Source organism: Bombus vancouverensis, chromosome 2 (genome assembly GCF_051014615.1).
Source record: "Bombus vancouverensis nearcticus chromosome 2, iyBomVanc1_principal, whole genome shotgun sequence".
In the NCBI taxonomy this organism is placed as follows: domain Eukaryota; kingdom Metazoa; phylum Arthropoda; class Insecta; order Hymenoptera; family Apidae; genus Bombus; species Bombus vancouverensis.
This window is the reverse complement of record NC_134912.1, coordinates 8,983,162-9,002,664: the sequence shown is the minus strand read 5'-3', so window position 1 is coordinate 9,002,664 and position 19,503 is coordinate 8,983,162. Positions and strand designations below refer to the sequence as shown.

The 19,503-nt window shown below is 34.1% G+C and overlaps 2 protein-coding genes across 2 annotated transcripts in view; one reads left to right on the top strand and one right to left on the bottom strand.

The window, feature by feature from the left end:
• Positions 1 to 19,503, bottom strand: part of hwt (SH2 domain-containing adapter heavyweight) — a 244,732-nt gene that overhangs the window by 222,971 nt on the left and 2,258 nt on the right. Inside the window, exon 2 of the mRNA XM_033350395.2 lies at positions 17,110 to 17,677. Coding sequence (XP_033206286.2) covers positions 17,110 to 17,677 — 568 coding nt within the window. The remainder of the gene's footprint in view (positions 1 to 17,109; positions 17,678 to 19,503) is intronic.
• On the top strand, positions 2,129 to 4,709 carry LOC117166434 (chymotrypsin-2-like). The gene is made up of 7 exons (XM_033350399.2): positions 2,129 to 2,538; positions 2,633 to 2,709; positions 2,917 to 3,005; positions 3,090 to 3,234; positions 3,516 to 3,629; positions 3,741 to 3,881; positions 4,398 to 4,709. The coding sequence occupies exons 1-7, from the start codon at positions 2,481 to 2,483 to the stop codon at positions 4,539 to 4,541; spliced, it is 768 nt and encodes a 255-aa protein (XP_033206290.2). The 5' UTR covers positions 2,129 to 2,480; the 3' UTR covers positions 4,542 to 4,709.

Below are 19,503 nucleotides of genomic sequence, written 5' to 3'. Positions count from 1 at the left end.
TCAGACTGTCAGTTGTTAAATACAAACAATGTAGGAGTTACAACAGTTAGTTACATGTAAACAGCGGACATTAGTTTAAGACGATCTGTGTAAAACGTACGAGTATAGTTTTTGAACATTTTGATTCTGGAATGTTAGAATCATTGTTTAGTGTACTTTTTATTGCTTAATACGTTCGTCGCCACGTCACACATATCTATGTGTATACTTCTGTGGGGCGCCCGTTACCAAAGTATGGGTGACGCTTTTCTTGTTCGAGTTAATTAAACATAGGATATTATATATATGATATACAACATAAAAATATTAAAAACACATTATACCATACTTTTTATTAATTTATATTCTGGATAATATATTACATTATTCTATATCGCATGGTATTTGTTAAAACATTCCAAACATATTTCGGGTGATTTTGCGCACTTCGAACAATAGTTGTAGACTCCGTCATCACTACTATTCTCACTTTTAAATATATTTTCACACTGTTTACTGAACATTTTGAGGATGAAAAAATCACTAATGTACGTCTCACAAGTATGCTTCTCGACTAAATGAAAGATCCGACATATCTGCCATGAGATCTCTCGGAATACTCTAGCTGGAAAGCTTATCGCTTTCTCCATTTCAGAACTAAATAATCTTTTCTTTTCAATGAATCGAAGGCGATAAACAATGAATCGAAGGCGATAAACAATGAATCGAAAGCGATAAACAATGAATTCCCGCTTGTCGCTCTATTTACGTTCTGCGTACCGGCGGTCGGATTTGGGTTCCGCAGGAAACTTAGCCGAATCACGCTGGGCGACGAACGTGTTAAAATTCATTTAGGTAGCAACAGACTATGGGTAAATCAAAGAATTTACTTGAAAACAAATGGGAACAAATCGTAAGGCTACGAAAGCAAAGCAAAACCTTCACCGAAATAACAAATATAGTGAACAGGTCAGAAACGGCTTGTAAGCAAGCTTGGTATACATTTTGTATGGCATGTATTGCGATCAACCGAAAAACGGAAGATCACGGAAAACAACGCCGAAAATGGATCGCCGGATTCATTGATTGAGCGAAAAGGATCGTTTTCGTAGTGCACATAATATTGCTGCGGAGATAAACTATAAAAACGATACACAAATTAATGCTAGAACTGTTAGGAGAAGATTAGAAGACTTTAACTTAAGAGGACGAAAACCTCAAAAGAAACGATTGCTGAGTTCTAGGAATCGAAAAGACGACTTGCATTTGCTAAAGCTTATAAACATTGGACAAGTGAACATTGACAAAAGATATTGTTTTCAGACGAATGGAAATTCAATCGCGTCTCTTCTGACGGCATGATAGACGTCGATTTGGCGGAAGTTTGAAAACACAGTACGTTTTAAAAACTCTTAAACATGGTGGTGGGAACGTTATAGTGTGCGCGTGTTTTTCTCGAGGCTGTCCTGGTCCGATATGTCGTATCAATGGAATTATGGACCGTTTTCAATACATGGACATACTCGAGAACACAATGTTGCCTTTTGCAAGCAACAATATGATGATTTTATTTTTCAAAATGATAATGATCCGAAGCACGCGGCTCGGGTTGTGAAATAGTTTTTTTGAAGAAGAAAATATTACCGCGCTGCCGTGGCCGTCGCAATCACCAGACATTAATCCAATCGAGAATTTGTGGAGCATCATAAAAAAGACAGTACAACGTTATAAACCGAAAAATTTAAATGAACTTTACAATTGAAACAGCTTGGAGTAATATTACGGTAGATCACTGTAAAAAATTAATAGATTTTATGCCAAAAAGATGTACCGAAGTGATGAGAAATAACGGATATTGGACAAAATATTGAATTTAAACAAAAATTGTGTATATTTTCTTACCAAAAATTAATATTTTTTGTGTAGTCTTAAACTTTTGATTTAAACTTTTTTGAAATATTATACAGATTTCGTTCCTTTTTTATAACTTAGCTACTGAGCAAAATATCAAAATGAAATTTTTTTTGTAAGTGTACAAACAAATGTCTAATTAGTTAATATCAAAAGTAGAACACTGCATTTATATTTTTTATGGAAAGTAAATCAATTATTTATTTCTTCCATTTCGTCTTAAACTTTTGTCCGCTATTGTACAAATTTAATTAAGAAACGTATTTTACTGATGTAATAGTGATCACTAAGTTTAGTTATTCCTTGAAATAGATTTGAAAGATTTTTTATTTGCTACGAAATTTTTTATCTGCCCCACATTTGATAGAAATACACACTTTTCGGTGGTTACTGTTATTTGTCAGCAAATAGATGTACTTACTGATAAGAATGTCACTGAAACTTAACTTATCTCAATGTTAATTGAAGATCGATCTATCAAATATTGACCATATTTTTAAATTGCGTTTCACACATCACAATGGGTATATAAGGAGCAAACCAACTGATGATAGTGTATTCGATCACATTTCCCTGAATCGTTAAGAACCATGAATTCGGTGATACTTGGACTGGTGCTTTTAGCTACAGCGTTAGCAAGTTCTAATGGTAAGTGGTAATACCAATAAGTTTTAATTGATATTTATAAATTTAAACCTCAACTAACTCGACTCAACTAACTACATTACGAAACCATTATTAGCCGATATATCAACTCACGACTTGGATCCTAGAATCGTGAATGGTGAGGATGCAGGCCCAAACGAACTTCTATACCAGGTACCGAAACTTATTCTTTGCGCAAGAAAACCGAAAACTCAATCATCAAATAAACGAAATTGAATCGTATCGCGTTATTCGAATAAACTTCTTGTCAAATGAAAATTGAAACATTAAAGATCAGACAGGCTAGACAAACGATAAAAAACTACGTTATAGAAAAATACTGTTTCTACCTTTATTATTATTCGTTTCTGTTATTCGAAGGTTTCGCTTCAAATCGACGGCAGTCATTTCTGCGGTGGATCTGTGCTTAACAGGTATTACGTTCTCACCGCTGCTCACTGCGTCTTTAAGTAAGTTTCGTAATTTCCTATCAAATGGCATCTTCGAATATTGTAACATGATCAGCATTATAAGCCCTATAATACTGTTAACAGTGAACAAGCTAGCGAAATCAAAATTATCACCGGAACCAAGAACTTAAACGACTCTCCAACATCCGTGCATCAAGCTGTGAAGTTTATTGTTCACGATGAATACAACCCTTCCAATAGCTGGATCAACGACATAGCCTTGATCAAGGTATCTAAACATCAAATGGAAATTTCATATAGAAATTTGCATACATAAACTTATCGTTGGGAAACACATTGCAATTCTATCTTGAAATCTTTCATTTCTTTGGCATAAGTTTTATGCTTTAGTCCACGATAGTTTTAATATTGACATAAAGAACTAATATAATTAATGTAATTTTTCGAACGTCAGATATATCAGAGAAATAATATTTGACGAAGAGATAAGATTTTAATTCATTGGTTATAGCTCCTCATTTTATAATCTAAGGTGTCTTATTTTTCTAGGTAAATAAACCATTCGAGATCGGACCACAACTAAACTACGTTCCTTTACCGGAAGCAAATCAAAATATTCCAGATAACTCACGCGCTATTGTATCGGGATGGGGTAGGATCAGAGTAAGTGTTGATGTATGTTAAATAAAACGCGCGAACAATAGCTCAAATATTTTTGCGAGTTACTCTAGCTGACGTAGCGTCTCGATTTTACTCAAATATTCTATCGTACAGGAATACGGACCACTCTCGACAACATTGAAAAAAGCAACCATCTACATTACCAATCAGAATACTTGCAAGAATGCCTATCGAAAAATATATGACACGCAAATTTGCGCCAGTAATCCCAAGAGCGAGAAAGGAGCGTGCAACGTAATTAATATTTTCTGTTCTAATATTTAAAAAAATTCATATTCGGTCATTCGAAGACTACAAGGGAAGAACATGATAAATCACGTTTCTTATTCTTTGCACGAAAGCAATTTTAAGATTCACTGTGTCATCGATCAACCTCATATTATCAAAATTATTTGCATTTGCTTTTGGATCTAAATATGTGTTCTTGTTAATTCCTTCAAAATTATTTAAATATTGGTCATAATGTTACAGCATCAAAGATATTAACATATTACTTGTCTTAATAATTACATATGTCTTTAGCCTCCATAGAATATCACCAATTTATTAACTGTTTTTAAAAGACTTACATCTTTGAACCTAACAGAATATCTTCATTTTCAATTATGTCATATGGAAATTCTCTTGTTTAAACGCAAAGCGACATTAAAATGAGAAAGTCATCGTGTTCTTCTTCCAGTCTTCACATTTTATTCGCCATCTTTGTGTTATAATTCATGACAATTACGACAATTACTTATACTTTCATAGGGTGACTCTGGTGGCCCTCTCACAGTTAACGGAAAGATTGTCGGCATCGTATCATGGTCACGGGGATGTGCTCTTTCTGATTACCCCACTGTGTACACTCGTGTTCCTTCTTACATTGATTGGATTCAAGCAAACGCAGTTTAAAATAGAAGAAGATGGAAAGTGTACGACATAACACAAAGTACACCGCTAATTGTTGATAGAGATGTATTGTTAGCAGAACATTACTCACTATTCATTTGTCCTTAATATCAATTTATATTTTTAACCAATTATTCTATATAACGTATTAAAGAGAAGAATAAAAGGATATAGTTCATCACAGGACAACATTTAAATCGCAATTGTATCTATAACAATAGATAATTAATTTTATGTGTAAATTATAATAAAAGGACGTTATGAATTACCACACATACTTGGTTATTGATATGCCATTTCAGCTCACAGCTCCAATTCGTATACGTCGAATAACAAAAGATATTCCTCTGTGAAATTTTTATTGACGGATGTTTTACGAACGTATCTCTTACATTTGAGTTACTCTCAAACGTTCACTGTTCAGCATTCGCAACGACATTTTGTTACAACACGCGAACAAAACTCTCAAAACAAGTTAACTTTAATGCACGTTAAAAACGCTACACAGACAGTAGCAGGTATACTAAGTCCACCGAACTCAACGTGGATAATCCCAAATGCGAAATATGTAGCACTATTTAATTAGATTGCACACAATACGGACACTAGCGGGACCTAGTTCTACAGTATATAGACAATAATAGGCTTATCTGACATCATCACACAAAATAATACGAATCATTCAAATTCGATATAGATAATTCTAAACTCAACTGACTCAATGGTACCAAATCGAGCGGACAATTTTACTATTTTTTTTTTTTTTTTTTAACACTTTGACTGCCACGCCGAAATCACATGTTTCGTTCAGGACGTCACGGGAATATTTTTATTATCCAAAGCATATAATAATAAATTGATGATGTAAGACAACATTCTTTCCCAATGGACCGTTTATCTTATTGGCGGTCACGGGTGACCACCGTGACGCTTTGGTAATAGTTGATAGCGACATATTATAACAAGGCTTCGTTTATTTCAACAAACTAGATTAGTAGAAGATATTAGTAACAGTATTTGCTCATTCTATATATAATAGAAAGGTATGTGCACACTTCTAACTTCAATTATATGATTATAAAGCAGCATTTACGATTATTTTCTAAACTGTGTTTATAATAATATTCGTAGATTACCCCGCAAAGATATGGATGCAAACACAGTGCACCGTTAGATGCAAGATTTATTTTCATTTCTTTTTATTGATGTTCTAATAAAAATGTTTAATTGTTCAGTGGGGCACTTTTTATTTCAAAGAATCTTCTATTTATCGGTTATATTCAAAATACCTTAACTGTCAATTTTCATACAATTTTTACAATTGTAAGAAGTTCAAGCACTCCGGTCACCAATGACCACCGTGGTGTCACAGGAGAAACCGTGGCCGGTCATATATGACCAACGTGGCAGTCAAAGTGTTAATAGTCGCTTAAAAATATGCAAATGCATCTGAGTGACCATAAATTCAAATAACACTATTAATCATTGAACAGTTTCGTTATCGAGAGATCTTCTTCCACTTTAAAGAAGATTAAAGAAGATCCACTTAAAGTAGATTCATTGTCATCAATTCATACATCAATTGTAGCACAGATCTAATCTGAGACCTGATAAGGCAGTATATAGAGATATCGTAGACCTTGAAGATTCACAAAATCTAACAAGAATCCACGTAATCTGTAAAATCATTGAAAACTTAACGTTGATACCTAGTCACGATTGAACTTGTGTTTCCATGAACAAAGCTATGTCGTTCGATTTTGTATAAAACAGCCGGTGGCGTGCATTGATTTCTCCATAAAATGGCCGAAAAATGTATTAAGATCCGAAGGAGAGCTAATCCGTGTTGCTCGTGTGACACTGATAATCATTAATAACTTCGTTTGATTTATAACAGAGATTCGTAGTTGTACTCATAACATTGGCGATAGATAGATACACGAGGTGACTAGTTTCTTGTGACACGAACGCGATCGCGCGAATAATCCGAACGTATTACGAGCACGTGAATTATGGCGTTATTGGACTTCACCGGCCTTGCATAAACACAAATGCGGAATCAGAATGCAATCGATGTTAGCTCAGCTGTCAATTCGATGAAAACATTTGGACACTGGACACGACTGTGATTGCGTGTAACGATGTATAAACTTAAAAATCATTGAATTGTTAATTACAGTTGATCAACGATAAACTGAAAGTAAAGGGAGTACAGTATTGTAAATATAGCTAACAATCTGAAAAGTCATTATAAATGATAGATTGTGAAGGTTTGCACGTTGGAAAATTAACTTTACCCACATAACTTTGCAACTCTCGTTTCTTCTGTAACAAATATTCCATTAAAACAAATTATTTTCGTCTTGATTGTTCATTTTAGAATCAAAAATAAAAGAAAAATTCATTCGATCATTCCTTAATAAATGACGTTATATATCGTATCGTGACTATCATGACAGGATCGTATAACGCGAAACTGCTCGAGGCTAGTTGCAGTAATGACTACCTGTGAAAAGGGAAAACTCATCTGCGAAACGAATTCGTTTCCTTTGCCTCTTTCGTTTACTCGGAGGTTCATTTTGGTGGCAAGGGTCAATAGATATTTGAACGAGGAAAACTTCTCGGTTTTCGTGATGTGCAATTGTATCTTACGTTGATATTCCATTGCAAAAGTGGTTTCGTATCGTTCCATCGACGTACATAAATATGTACATCCATGCATGTATATAAAAATTAATAAAAAGTAAACGGAACACAAAGCAAAAATGCAATTCGTAAACTCATGCGTGTACCTACACGTTTACGTAGTGCATTCGAGTCATTGATTTAAATTTAAAGTAGAATTATCGAGTGATCTGCGCTCCCTGGAAATTTTTCGATATATCAACCGATAGTGTTTAAATAAAGCGAATAACTGACAGAGAATCTTTCTGGTTAAAATCAATGTTTGGAAATATCCTGTTCGTGATGTTTATTAACGCACGAAAGATTACGAACAAACGACTTATTCAAACGAATATAACCGTTCCAATTCTGATTTTGATTTTGCGTTGAATATCCATGAGACAGGCAGTAAAACACGAAATAACGGGTCAGTTAATACAGCGAAATCAATAACACCATGACGTTCATACGATGGTCTCATTTCCGATGCTACTTGTACGAATTGATGAATACATATGTTTCATTCGAGTTTTAGGAAATCGAGCAACTCGACGAGAAAATCTAAACGAACTTGTAACGATTAATTTCACCGGATATTAAATATCGAAAAATTTCTTGGGCGACAACTAATTTTCAGAAAAAAATGTCTACGTCGAACATCGAACAAAGTTGAGGATCAAGAGAACATGATTTAACTTCCTTTGAAATTTCTTTACTTCCAAGCCGCTTAACGACTCTTAATAGGTTCGAAATAAGTTTGACAATGAATATAAATTCGCGAATATTTCGTTCATAATTTGATTCTTAGGGGACAGGATTCCGTTCATGACGACGTCAAAGCGTTTCTTCTCTTCTTTTCTTTTCAATTTTATTCTTAAACAGCAGGAAAGTTTGCTCAAAGCTTTCATTTAGGAAAAGAAACTAACTTCATTGTACATATATCGCAAGCTACCATGGTGCGCAATACATTTTCACAAGTATCGTAAAATTTTCATTCATAATAGAAACCGGTGTACAGCGGTGGTGAAAAATGTTCGCATGTCGAGAGAAGGAAAGCCGAGAGGAATATCATTGTATAAGGAAAAATTCCCACGAGAAATTCTATTGCGAGTAACGCAATGACTTCGTGACACAAGCATGTCATGATGGCAGACTTTCATAAATCATTGTATTTTAGAGACACAACAAAAATTGAGGAACAATGGCACAAAAGACGCGCGAAAATAAGCCTTTTCTTTGGATACATAAAGAAATCTTTTGAACAAGAAACTCCTCTCTTTTCTATACGAAACGTTAACAAAAAAGATAAATGTGAAAATCATTAAACATTAATCAATTAATCTGTAACGACGTTTATGCTATCGAATGTACCATGTGATAAAAATAAAGACAAAGTATAAGTGAACGTAAATTATTTTGTTACTAAAAGGGGAAAACGGTTCTCCTCGCGCGTAAATATAATACTTGATTAAAAGCAGGACACGAGCACAGTGTTTGTTGTAAAAAGCACAAAGGATAGACCAAAGGAAAACCATAAAATGAAATTTGGGAATAGAATGTATAATAAGGCCGGCTCTTTGAGACACGGTCGAAAGGATTGCAACGTTGACAACTTCCGGGAAGTGGCTTACGAAATTTTGCGGCCACATTAAACATTGGTGTTTGATGGTGGACGCTTTAATCTCACAAACGAAATAATCGAGCCAGGCGTTATGAAGAAGGAGCATCGTTCCTCTTGCAAATGGATCCTTTTGTACAACCACGAAATAGCTGTAAAACCTTCAGACGTTTATTTTATGATGAATTTTTATGATACAATGTAAATTATGTAAATTCAATAGGAAATTAATCACGAGAACCAGGATATCTAAATATTTCTATTGGGATTGAAAAAAATATCCGAAGTTGATATTTTTGTTTGACTATTTTTACAAGTTTATTTATTTAAAAAGTCAGCGATGTTTTTTTAAATAGTATTATACAGCTGTTTTTAAGTTTCATTTAATCTCATAGCGTCATGGCCGATGTCAAAGTGATTTTAAAACGAGCGTTCAACCTATGCTTTTAGTGTATGCTTTCAACCTAAGCTTTTAGCCCATGATTAAGAAATCTAGATTTAATTAATCAGCATTACATACCAATTATCATTCAAACGAAATACTTCTCCACGTTAATGCTTCCATTATCATAACTACGAATTATGAGAATTGTTTTCTTCGTTCTTTCAATACGATAACTGCATATGCATTTTATTCCTATTTAGTTTATGTAAATATTTAAAATGACTTAAATTAGGGCTTCAATCAATCTAAAGTTTCTTTCGGCATTAGTTCAAGCTCAATATTTTTTAAGACACCATGAATACGAGAAGAAAAGATCTAACAGCGCGATCTGAGAAGCAAGTTTTATATAAAAAGGTAAATATGTACAATTGGTACATTCGCAAACAACTGTGAGAAAATGTGCCGTCGAAGTATCAAAGAGTATGGAAACATAGTAATTCGCAGGTTGCACGTACGCAAGGAAATATCGTGGCAACCGAAGCATTTACAAACGTTGCGAGCGACAAAGAATGCAATTAGAATAACTTAAAAAATGTATATGCAGCAAGATGTATTGATTATTCTTGAAGATTCTAGTCAACGATGTACGTTCAACCGCATTTACATTACTAATGAAATTTCATTCCTGTCTTCTATTCTTAGACGTGGCAATACGGAAGATTTCGTTGGCGTGGTGTTTCGCGTTTCGTTGAACGTATTCTCAAACTACTTATTTAACACATAGAAAGTTGCTGGGTGCCGAGAAAAGAAAGGAACACGACGGTAATTGGCTGAAACTGGGCCAGTTCCCAAGGAATCGATTTCCTTGTGAAAATGAAGAAATCTCTCTTCCACTTTTCATTATCTCCAACTCAAATTCAACCACCTTCTTTTAGTCGATTTTCCAACCAACGTAGGGATTAATCAAACAGATCAAACTGTATGAAATATTCAGACGTTGATACTCTCTTTTATTTGATCTATCGCGTAATCGTTCTACAAATTTATTTTCGCCTATCTTCTAAATGAAGAGCATAAGGGAAGCGCGCGATAAGTCATATTTTTCATTTCTCAGTACGTTGCCAAATGATCCCACGTTATAAAAAAATATATATTTATCCTCTCTCTTCGTAACTTATAACATTAATATATACTATATTTTTATATTTTTCGACCTAACGAATTCTTTTCACTTGTAGCCACTTTATATTAAATTGTCCCTTTTCAATCGTAAAGTAACATTAAAATGGAAAGATTAACAAAGATAGGAGAATTCTGATTCAGTGATAAGGTTTCGCGAATAAACGAGAAATATACGGAAATATATGAAAATCTTGCTAGAATAATATTATGTAATTCGTGTAATTATTTTGCAATTATAGTATTTAATATATGTATATATACGTATATAAATTTCAATTTTTAAATTAGATACCAAATAATTAATAGCGTCGGATTCCTTTCGTGTTAATTACTTGCCTCATTAAACGTCATTTTTCAACGCGAAACACAATTCACGTGTGCGCTTCGTTATCGTGACGTAGCATTGTACGAAATTCATTAAGTTCTTCCTTGCACGCAGTAATTAATTAAGATAGGGCATCCATGTCGTTAGTTGAACTAGCAGAAAGCACCTTGCCACGCCATGGCCCTAGCGTGAAAATAATCTAGTTACAACGTTGCGATGAAATTACTGTCGTTGTTTGGCAAATAAATTAAAGTGGCATCATTTGTTTTCAGCGAAACAGGTTTCACCCCCCCCCGGTCGCCCTTTCAAAGAAAAATCGTTCGATCAGCTTGTACGTCGATTAATTGCAGATCCGATTGCAATAATCCATCATGCACTCCGTAACCATTTATTCTTTATACAATTGCACGATACGATAAAATTAAAACGAATTTTAATTTACAATAAAATTACAAAACCAATTATGAGGCAATCATAAAACAAACAGTATAGCAAAAGGAAATTAAAAAGAATATTATACCTGTTGAGAATATTGCAAAGAAGGGAAAACGTTAGGAAAATATTACAAATCTGAACACAGATATGTATTCTTTGTATATATAGCTCTTTGTGAAGTAAAAGAAATTTTTCGACGACAATGCACGCAAAAACTTTCGAGGAAATGTTTGCAAGCGGTTTTTTCCAAAGTGCAAAAAAAACTAATATTCGCTGCACAGTGTCGGTTAAAGCGTACGCTTTTACACAACTTAATTGCCGGGAAAACTCGTTGTCAAACTACGAGAGCAGAGCTTCAACACAAAGGATTGCTCGAATTGGAGCTTGTCTCCAAAAGAAAAGAATACAATTACATTACAACGAACTTGAAAGGGGAAAATAAAAAGACGCACGTCTCTTCTCTTCGCGACGACGAAACCAGAACACTGACCCTTAGACGTGATTCTTAGGCGTTCCAATAAAATCAATACGAAATCTTCAGTATACCATAAAATCGTATTACGTTTTCGTTAAATCGTCCATTAGTAATAATTATAAGTAAAATATATAAGGTTGTCCGAAAAGTGTCTTTCTTTTACAGACACGTCTTTTATAACAACGCATGTTTATACAAACATGAAACCTAATCTGCCGAGCGTTGTGATCTTTATTTTGGTAGAACAAAATCATCATCATATGTAATTCGATAAAATAATATAAAACAGAAAATATTGTGCATCCATTATTTCCGTATAAAACGAAAGAAACTTTTCGGACGACCTAATATTTATTCGAATATGTTTATATATCAAATAACTAAATTGATTTCTGGAAGTTAAAATAGGGAAAGATTATTAAGAATTTACTTAAGAACTTTTCAATTATTTAAACATTGTTCTTGCTTTCAATTGCCAGAGAAAATAATTCACGCATCCATTATGAACGAGACATTCTATATATTAAGAGAAAAATCAAGAAACGAATATCGATTTCTATAATTAATTTCGCTAATATGCGCGCATATGTAATAATTATAATAAAGCTCTGGGCGTTATTCGAATCTCTACACAGGGAGGAATAAATTTGAACAGCGTTATAGCATTATATTTAGTATGAACACGTGGCGTGAGATGCATAAGAGACGCATTCTCTCAGCCACGGCTCATAAACCGTATCCGTGTTGCTGTACCAAAAATAATTAGGTTTATGAAACGAGCAAACGCGTAGACTACAATTTATTATAGCCGATTTCTTTGACTTCATTCGTTTCTTTTCACCCGTTTTCATACTTTCATTATAATATTAAATTGAAAGGACTCGCTCACTCGCGAAACTGAATTCTTAAATAGAACAAAACGATTGCGGTTCAAAGTATACACATTAACAGAATTTGTCCGTTCGAGTGAAATTTTTAGAAAATCGATATTAAATTTATAGAAACTATCTCTATCAATGTCATAAGCTTATAAAGATACAAAAATGCATCTTAATCAGCTTATGCGAAAATAATGTTTTTGACGTATTAACAATTATTTCTGATGTATAATTAATTTTCCTACGATAATATAATAATAACAGATATAGCATTTCATTATGCCAGCTTCCCAGTAATTTATTCCAGATATAAATTGCGACGAATTATTGGAAACAACAAACAAAGAAAGAACTATCATATGGTATACTGCATTTTCTTGATTGCATTGTACATTTCAAACCGAGCATTATATTCGCTGCTAAAAAAGAGAAATTTCACATCGAAATTTTTATGTAAAAAACATTGAATTAGTCGATAAATGTCTATGATTTAACCGTTTCAAAAGTTTTGTATGGAAAATCAATGGAAATTCTCTTTTTCCCCTGACACCATTGCAGCTGAATGGTTCGTTTCAGAATCTTGATGCACTTTCTGCAACGAAAAGTTAGATGGTATTTGAAAAGAGCACTTTGCCACCCAGAAATAAAGGGTACACGAATAATTATTCGTTATTATTAACAGGGTGAGCAGGGACCGCATCGTCTCGTTAAACGTGCTTCATATTCAAGTAGTCATTCACAAGGCATAAAAATTTTATTGTGAGTGTATTAACGCACACAAACGGCAGTTACCAGTAAATTGAAATTGGTTGCAAAGCTTCAACGATATATATGTAATACATACAGACAGAAGAGTGCCATCCGCACCGGCGACGAGTACAAGTTTGATGCAAATGCTCGGCAAAGAAAGACGCGTTTTCTCTGTACTTTATAAGATGAGTAACCGATTAATTCAAACGCGAATCTTTTCATTTCATAGGAATCACAATGAAATACGTAATAAGATACTTTTTAAAATAAATAAGAGATCTATGTATTTTGTACATAAATAAGTATTTCAATACTTAACTCATTCGCTTTGATGAATCTCTTGGAAAATAATCTTCTTTACGGTGAAGACTTTCTGCATTTTTGGCGTCAAATATGAGAAATATGTTCTTTTTACTTTTCCTATATCAACGATTGCTTTATGTAGTATTAATGATAATATCGACAATATCAAATTTCTAGTACTATCTTTGTCAATTTGTCTAAATTTTTCTCGTACTAAATTTTCAAAGGATTAAACACGATATTTGAAAGTATTATGCTATTAAATTTAAGTTAACTCTATAAAAGCATCTTCTATGAAAATAACAGGGTCGAGCAGAGATTCAGGTGACAATCCTTAAGCCTATAACGTGATATCGACTTTGTCAATAGCCGTTATAAAGGCAGCGTTCAGGTAGAACATACATTCCAACCACAGAAAACAGTGAAAACGAGGTAGGTACATATAATACATGAAAAAACAAAGATTCTCCAATAACCGTATAATCCGTCCTGTCACTTTTTTCCCATTCTCTACTTTCGCGAACGCCAATCGTGTTACCATACTCTATACTCCATAGCTGTTAAGCAATTTTTCAAACTTGAATACCTTCATCCGTGAAAAAGGGTGTTTTAATTTCTTTATGTCGAACGTTCCACATATAGCAATATTTACTTTAAAATAAAAATTCCTTCTATGTACATGATCCGTTGCAATTCAAACTATCAAGAGATTCTCTTCGTGACCTTTCGAAAGATAAATAATAGATATTTTTTAAAAAGTCAAAACTATAGATTTTTAAATAGTTGAAAATAATACTTATACGGTCTTAATTAAAAATTACTTCGTTTAACTATCCTTCATTTAAGTGGTACTAAATGTCGGACTAAATTCGGTTATACTACTGCAGCAGTTCCAGGTAAACATAAATCAAGATCTAATATGAACTCTACTAAATAACAGCATATACATAAATAAGTACTAATCGGATAGAAACTTTCCCTTTAAATTATTATTTTTAACACCTTAATTAGTTGCTTCAAATATATTTCAATGCATCGTACTATTGATTTTGGATTCTAATTCTCAATAGAAACGAACGTATTAAAGTATTCCATATCTCGATGTGAGCAAGAAGGTACGTTACAAAAGCGTTCGATTCTGTTCGTTATTCAATATCGAATATGACGTAGCAAAAGTTTTCCGCCCACGTAACCGTGTAACCTGCATCCATCTCTTGCAGGAAATTTCGGCATCGTGGTATCACCACGCTGTGAAATCCATTTAAGAAACCTTCCTCCCGCTGGGTGGATATCATAAAAGCGACATGCTTCAACTGTTTCGTATTCACGAACTTGATGTAACTCCATCTTGCTTCAATTTAAATTCTCTTTTCAGAGATAGAATCCCTAGAAGCGTCTTATCCGATATATAGCGTCGCAGGTGCAATCTTCATCGTATTCGCCTGAGGACACGTTTTGTACAGTAAAAGCAAAATAGTTTCTTTAATGTAGAATACTTTCGTCCGGTTGAACTCTTGAAACTGCTGACGAAAGAATTTTTATAGACGAAAATCCGATTTAAGCAACGGCGTAACACAACTTGTATCTCGATATTCGATTTGATTAACATGGAGAAGCAATTTTTCAATAATATGTAATATATGTAGTAATGTATAATGACGTATACACCTGTTGACAAGTATTAAGATACAATCATTATGAATTTATTAAAACTTTAAAGAATTATTCAATATTACCCGCATAATAGTAATCTTATTAATTTAATATAATAAAATGGTATTTACTTTCCTTATATATATCCGACTATTCTATAAACGTATAATTAACCGATATATAATTACTGCAATTTACTACGTTAATGCGATTCTTGCAAACAACTTCAATGAATAAGTACTATGTTGGATCGTAATTTTCCACGAATGAAAAGCTCTGATCAATTAATCATTTTTTCCATAATATATCCTAATAGTTACCTACTTTTAACTTAATACTAGTGTATCTTAATACTTACAAAAAAAAGTATATATATAATAATTCTGATAGATTTTCTGTGTCCTATTTTCCTTATTATATACGAATAGAACGCAGTAATACGCAAATAAAAAATAATATACTACCATTGGCAACGAAGCGTATACCGCGAGGACTCGTCTATACGCTAAGTGAAATACCATAGCAATCCCTGCTGCATTCAAAGCGCTCAAACTTAAAGCTGTTCCCAAAGTAGAACTCGTTGTCGCTCTACTGCCTTCTACAGAGCTCTCATGCAAGTGAACTGGTCCGGGTTTTCATTTAATAAAGCTACTTCGGTTAACAAAGATTTCAGTTGTTTGGCCTGGTATCACGATTCGCAAACATACGATGCAGCTTCAATACGATACTTCTAAATTGACTCGTTAAACTTTAACGATAATTAACGTGATCGTATTTGAAACATTCGTTCGGGCTTGTAATGAATATTGAAGATTCGAAATAAAGTATCGCATATTATAGAATTTTTTGATCAATGCGTAATTGTTTTAACGATTTAATCAACACGAAGTTAAAAGTTCGATACGAACAAAAGCATAGACATTTACCGTGATACTATAATAGCTCGTGTTCCGTGAATAACAATGGATATCTATTATGCACATTCAAACAACTACATTTCAATTCCACGTATCTGGAAACAAAAAAATTACGCTATTGCGTTCATTATAAATGCAAGAAAGCATTTCCGCGTTGAAGAATAAAACATACGAATAATTGGAGTGAGTTAACGTCACTCCCTCTCGTTTAAAAAATACTTCAAACCGTAGCAACCATTTAAAATAACAGTTTCGTTATGCATATCCAAGCGCATTCTGAGAAAGCACGAAACTTGCTCCACGTTTTTTCTCCAATATAACGCCTAAATAAAATGAAATAATACTTCAAACCTCTATTATCAAAAGAAGTCACACAGAGAAATATCTATGATTCTATTATCACAAACATTAAACTAATTCGAAAAAAGATGAATATTCTAACTATTATCTAACAATAACTATAACGTCGTCATCCTAAGAACGCCAACGTGGGTCATTTAAACTTCATATCCCACCAACTAATGAAAATGATTCATGCAGCAAGTGAAAATTCACAAACTCATTAACGCTAGAACTAACTGTAAACAATTTCTAATGTGTATCTACGTAAATATACGAAAATTATAACAATCAACGCTGTACAATAAAAATAATCAATCATATTTCTATCTCTCTAAAAGATAACATTGATCTCTTCATAAATATAAATTTATTCACCCTTAATTATCTTATCAAACTACACGAGCAACGTTATTTTTTAAGCAAATTTTATTACCACACAGGAATGAAAATAGTTTCCCTTCGTTTACTTATTTATTGCTATAAAATAAATATTCTTCGCTCATGATAAAGCTGATTTATAATTTCCGCCAGTCAAGGATTAACTCCGAAACGATTGAAATAAAATTTTGTATCTTACTCGTACCTCAAAGGTATATATTTGATATATTAGTTCCAGACCTAAGGGAATCGTAAAGCAGACTCACCTGTTTCCGCAGCGGAGTCGCGCACTCGTCCTTGCTCCTCTCGAACCGCTCAAACTTGAAGCTGTTGCTTCTGTAGAGTTCGTTGTCGCTTTGCTGCCTCCTGCAGAGCCGTCGCGTGAGTGCACGCGGCCTGCAGGGCGCACATTCGGTAGCGAGACCCCAATGCAGGTGCAGCATCGCGAGTTCCGCGGTACACCTGGCCATGGCGCAACCGGCGCGCCTCACGCGGCACTTAACACGCTTTATCCGTCCCTCGTGCTGTGGCTTATGGCTGCACGGTTGCGTGCCACTTCCACTGCAATCGCACGTGCGACGCGACCGGCGTTGCCTGACCGTGTGCGAGCATGGCTTTGCTTCCTCGCCGCACTCGCACTCGCCGCCGCCTGTGTGAGTGCAGTTTATTCTTTCGGCGCACTCGCACGGCTGCTGCTGCTGCTGTTGCTGTTGCTGCTGTTGGTTTGGCTGGCTCGCTTGAGAAAAAGTGGGTGAAGAGGATTGAACTGGCAGTCGGTGCCGCGTACCACCATTTCCTGCTGAGTGTCGACAAGGTCGTTCTGGACAGTCGCATCTGTGCAACATGCAACGAATGTGATATCGAATTAGACAAGAATATTTTACGCTGAAAGAGGTTGGAATTGATGGACGCAATGTTTATGCATTTAAAGCGTTAAAATATACAGAATGGACACGATATGCAAAAATGTATATCGGGTAATCAAGAAAGTTCTGCCGCCTCTCGTATGATGGGGAAGAACGATGCAAAAATATGGAAAAATATGGTTTTTTGGTACTAAAATGGTTACTTTTATTTTCATGAGTGCATTGTTTATATTTTTGAACTTTTTTGGGTCTTAAAAAAATGATTTATATGTATTATTAAATCATTTTACATGCTTGTTCTTGGCCTGTTTTGTGAGGTAACTAATAACGTTTTGTTGTCCTCGTACACGCTGTTGTTGAAGGATTTTGGAAAGTTTACAAAGGACGTTGATTTCGAGAAAAGATAAAATTAATCTTTGGAGATTCTGAGATACGAAGATACCAATGAAGTTTTTAAGAAGAAAATCAATATTCTGAGTAATTAACATTTAGTAAAACAGATTGCAAACTATAAACGGTGAAACTTGGATCTTGTGAATTTCTCGCGACTATGTGAAGCGACAAGGCTCTAATATTAGAGAACAGCGTACCATCTTCAAGGACATTAAATCCTGATATCAGCAATATTCTGGTACACCGCCAGAACAGGTTAAAGAGGTATAACTTCCAATAGAAATGCTCTTATGGTATGCTGTATAAACTATTAAAATAGAGTTTTATGAAAGCTCTAACTCAAAACAAGACTAGTATATAGATCGCATCTATAAATGTGAAAATTACTTGTATTAAATCCAAAACTCTTTCATGATCTTTCTCATCTCATCTTACACTCTTCAATACGGAAGCGTAGTTATTATACAATTCGGTTATTTACGATCAAAATCAAATTCTATGAATCAAATTCCATCTCCACAGAATGGAGGTAAGTGCCATTGACACCGTGACCTATATATTGATCTTTATATGACCATACGCATGAACGTGGCGCCATTTATTATTATTGAACTGTACGATCAGCATTCCTACAGATTTCTTTGAATTTAACTGACTTTAACTTTTCTTACTCGACTTTGACTAAATTCTACCGATGTTTCGGCTATTTTTACAACGTTCGAATCATATTGTACCAAGATATATTATATCCTGCTGAATCCTGTTGGCTTTTAATGCTTTCTGTCATGTCCAGTCGATTCATACTAGCCTAGATAAGTCCTACCAAATGCTATTGACTTTGCCTGTAATCACAGCTATGCTCTGCCAGATCCTGATGATATCTATTGCGACGTAGACCGATTTGATCGAGTGTTATCTGCTTCTGGTCGAATTTAAAGTCGTCTTCCCGTGTTCGATACAACTTTTGCTATAAAGATATAAATAAATATAAATATAAATATAAATATCCTTCGCTTAAACGGAGACAGTATTTGTTCGTATATGATTTATTTTGATAAATTAAATAATATGAAAAACGAAGAAAATAATGGAATAAGTTTGTTAATTTGCTTTTCGTTTCTCTGACACTCGAGAAAAGTTAGAAATATCGTGTTAAATGAATAAAGTTATTGTTAATTGGATAGAGTTAGTAGGTCTGGATAAAGCAGTTCGCACAACGTTGATAAATCTTACATTGGAAACTATGAAACTACATTTGTACCTCATTACAACTTGCTTAATTACATGCCCGTGGCTATGCTGAAAACTATGTACGTACATGTTTAAACGATTTTCAGAAGGAGATTGTATTTATCCAATTTATATTTGTATCTTATATTTTATTGTTATAATACTTGGTTG

Bases quoted from the DNA above. Each gene is read 5' to 3' on its own strand.
- LOC117166434 (XM_033350399.2), top strand. From the start codon at position 2,481: ATGAATTCGGTGATACTTGGACTGGTGCTTTTAGCTACAGCGTTAGCA. The intron at 2,539-2,632 runs GTAAGTGGTAAT...AACCATTATTAG, and splicing joins AGCGTTAGCAAGTTCTAATG to CCGATATATCAACTCACGAC. The intron at 3,882-4,397 runs GTAATTAATATT...ATACTTTCATAG, and splicing joins GCGAGAAAGGAGCGTGCAAC to GGTGACTCTGGTGGCCCTCT.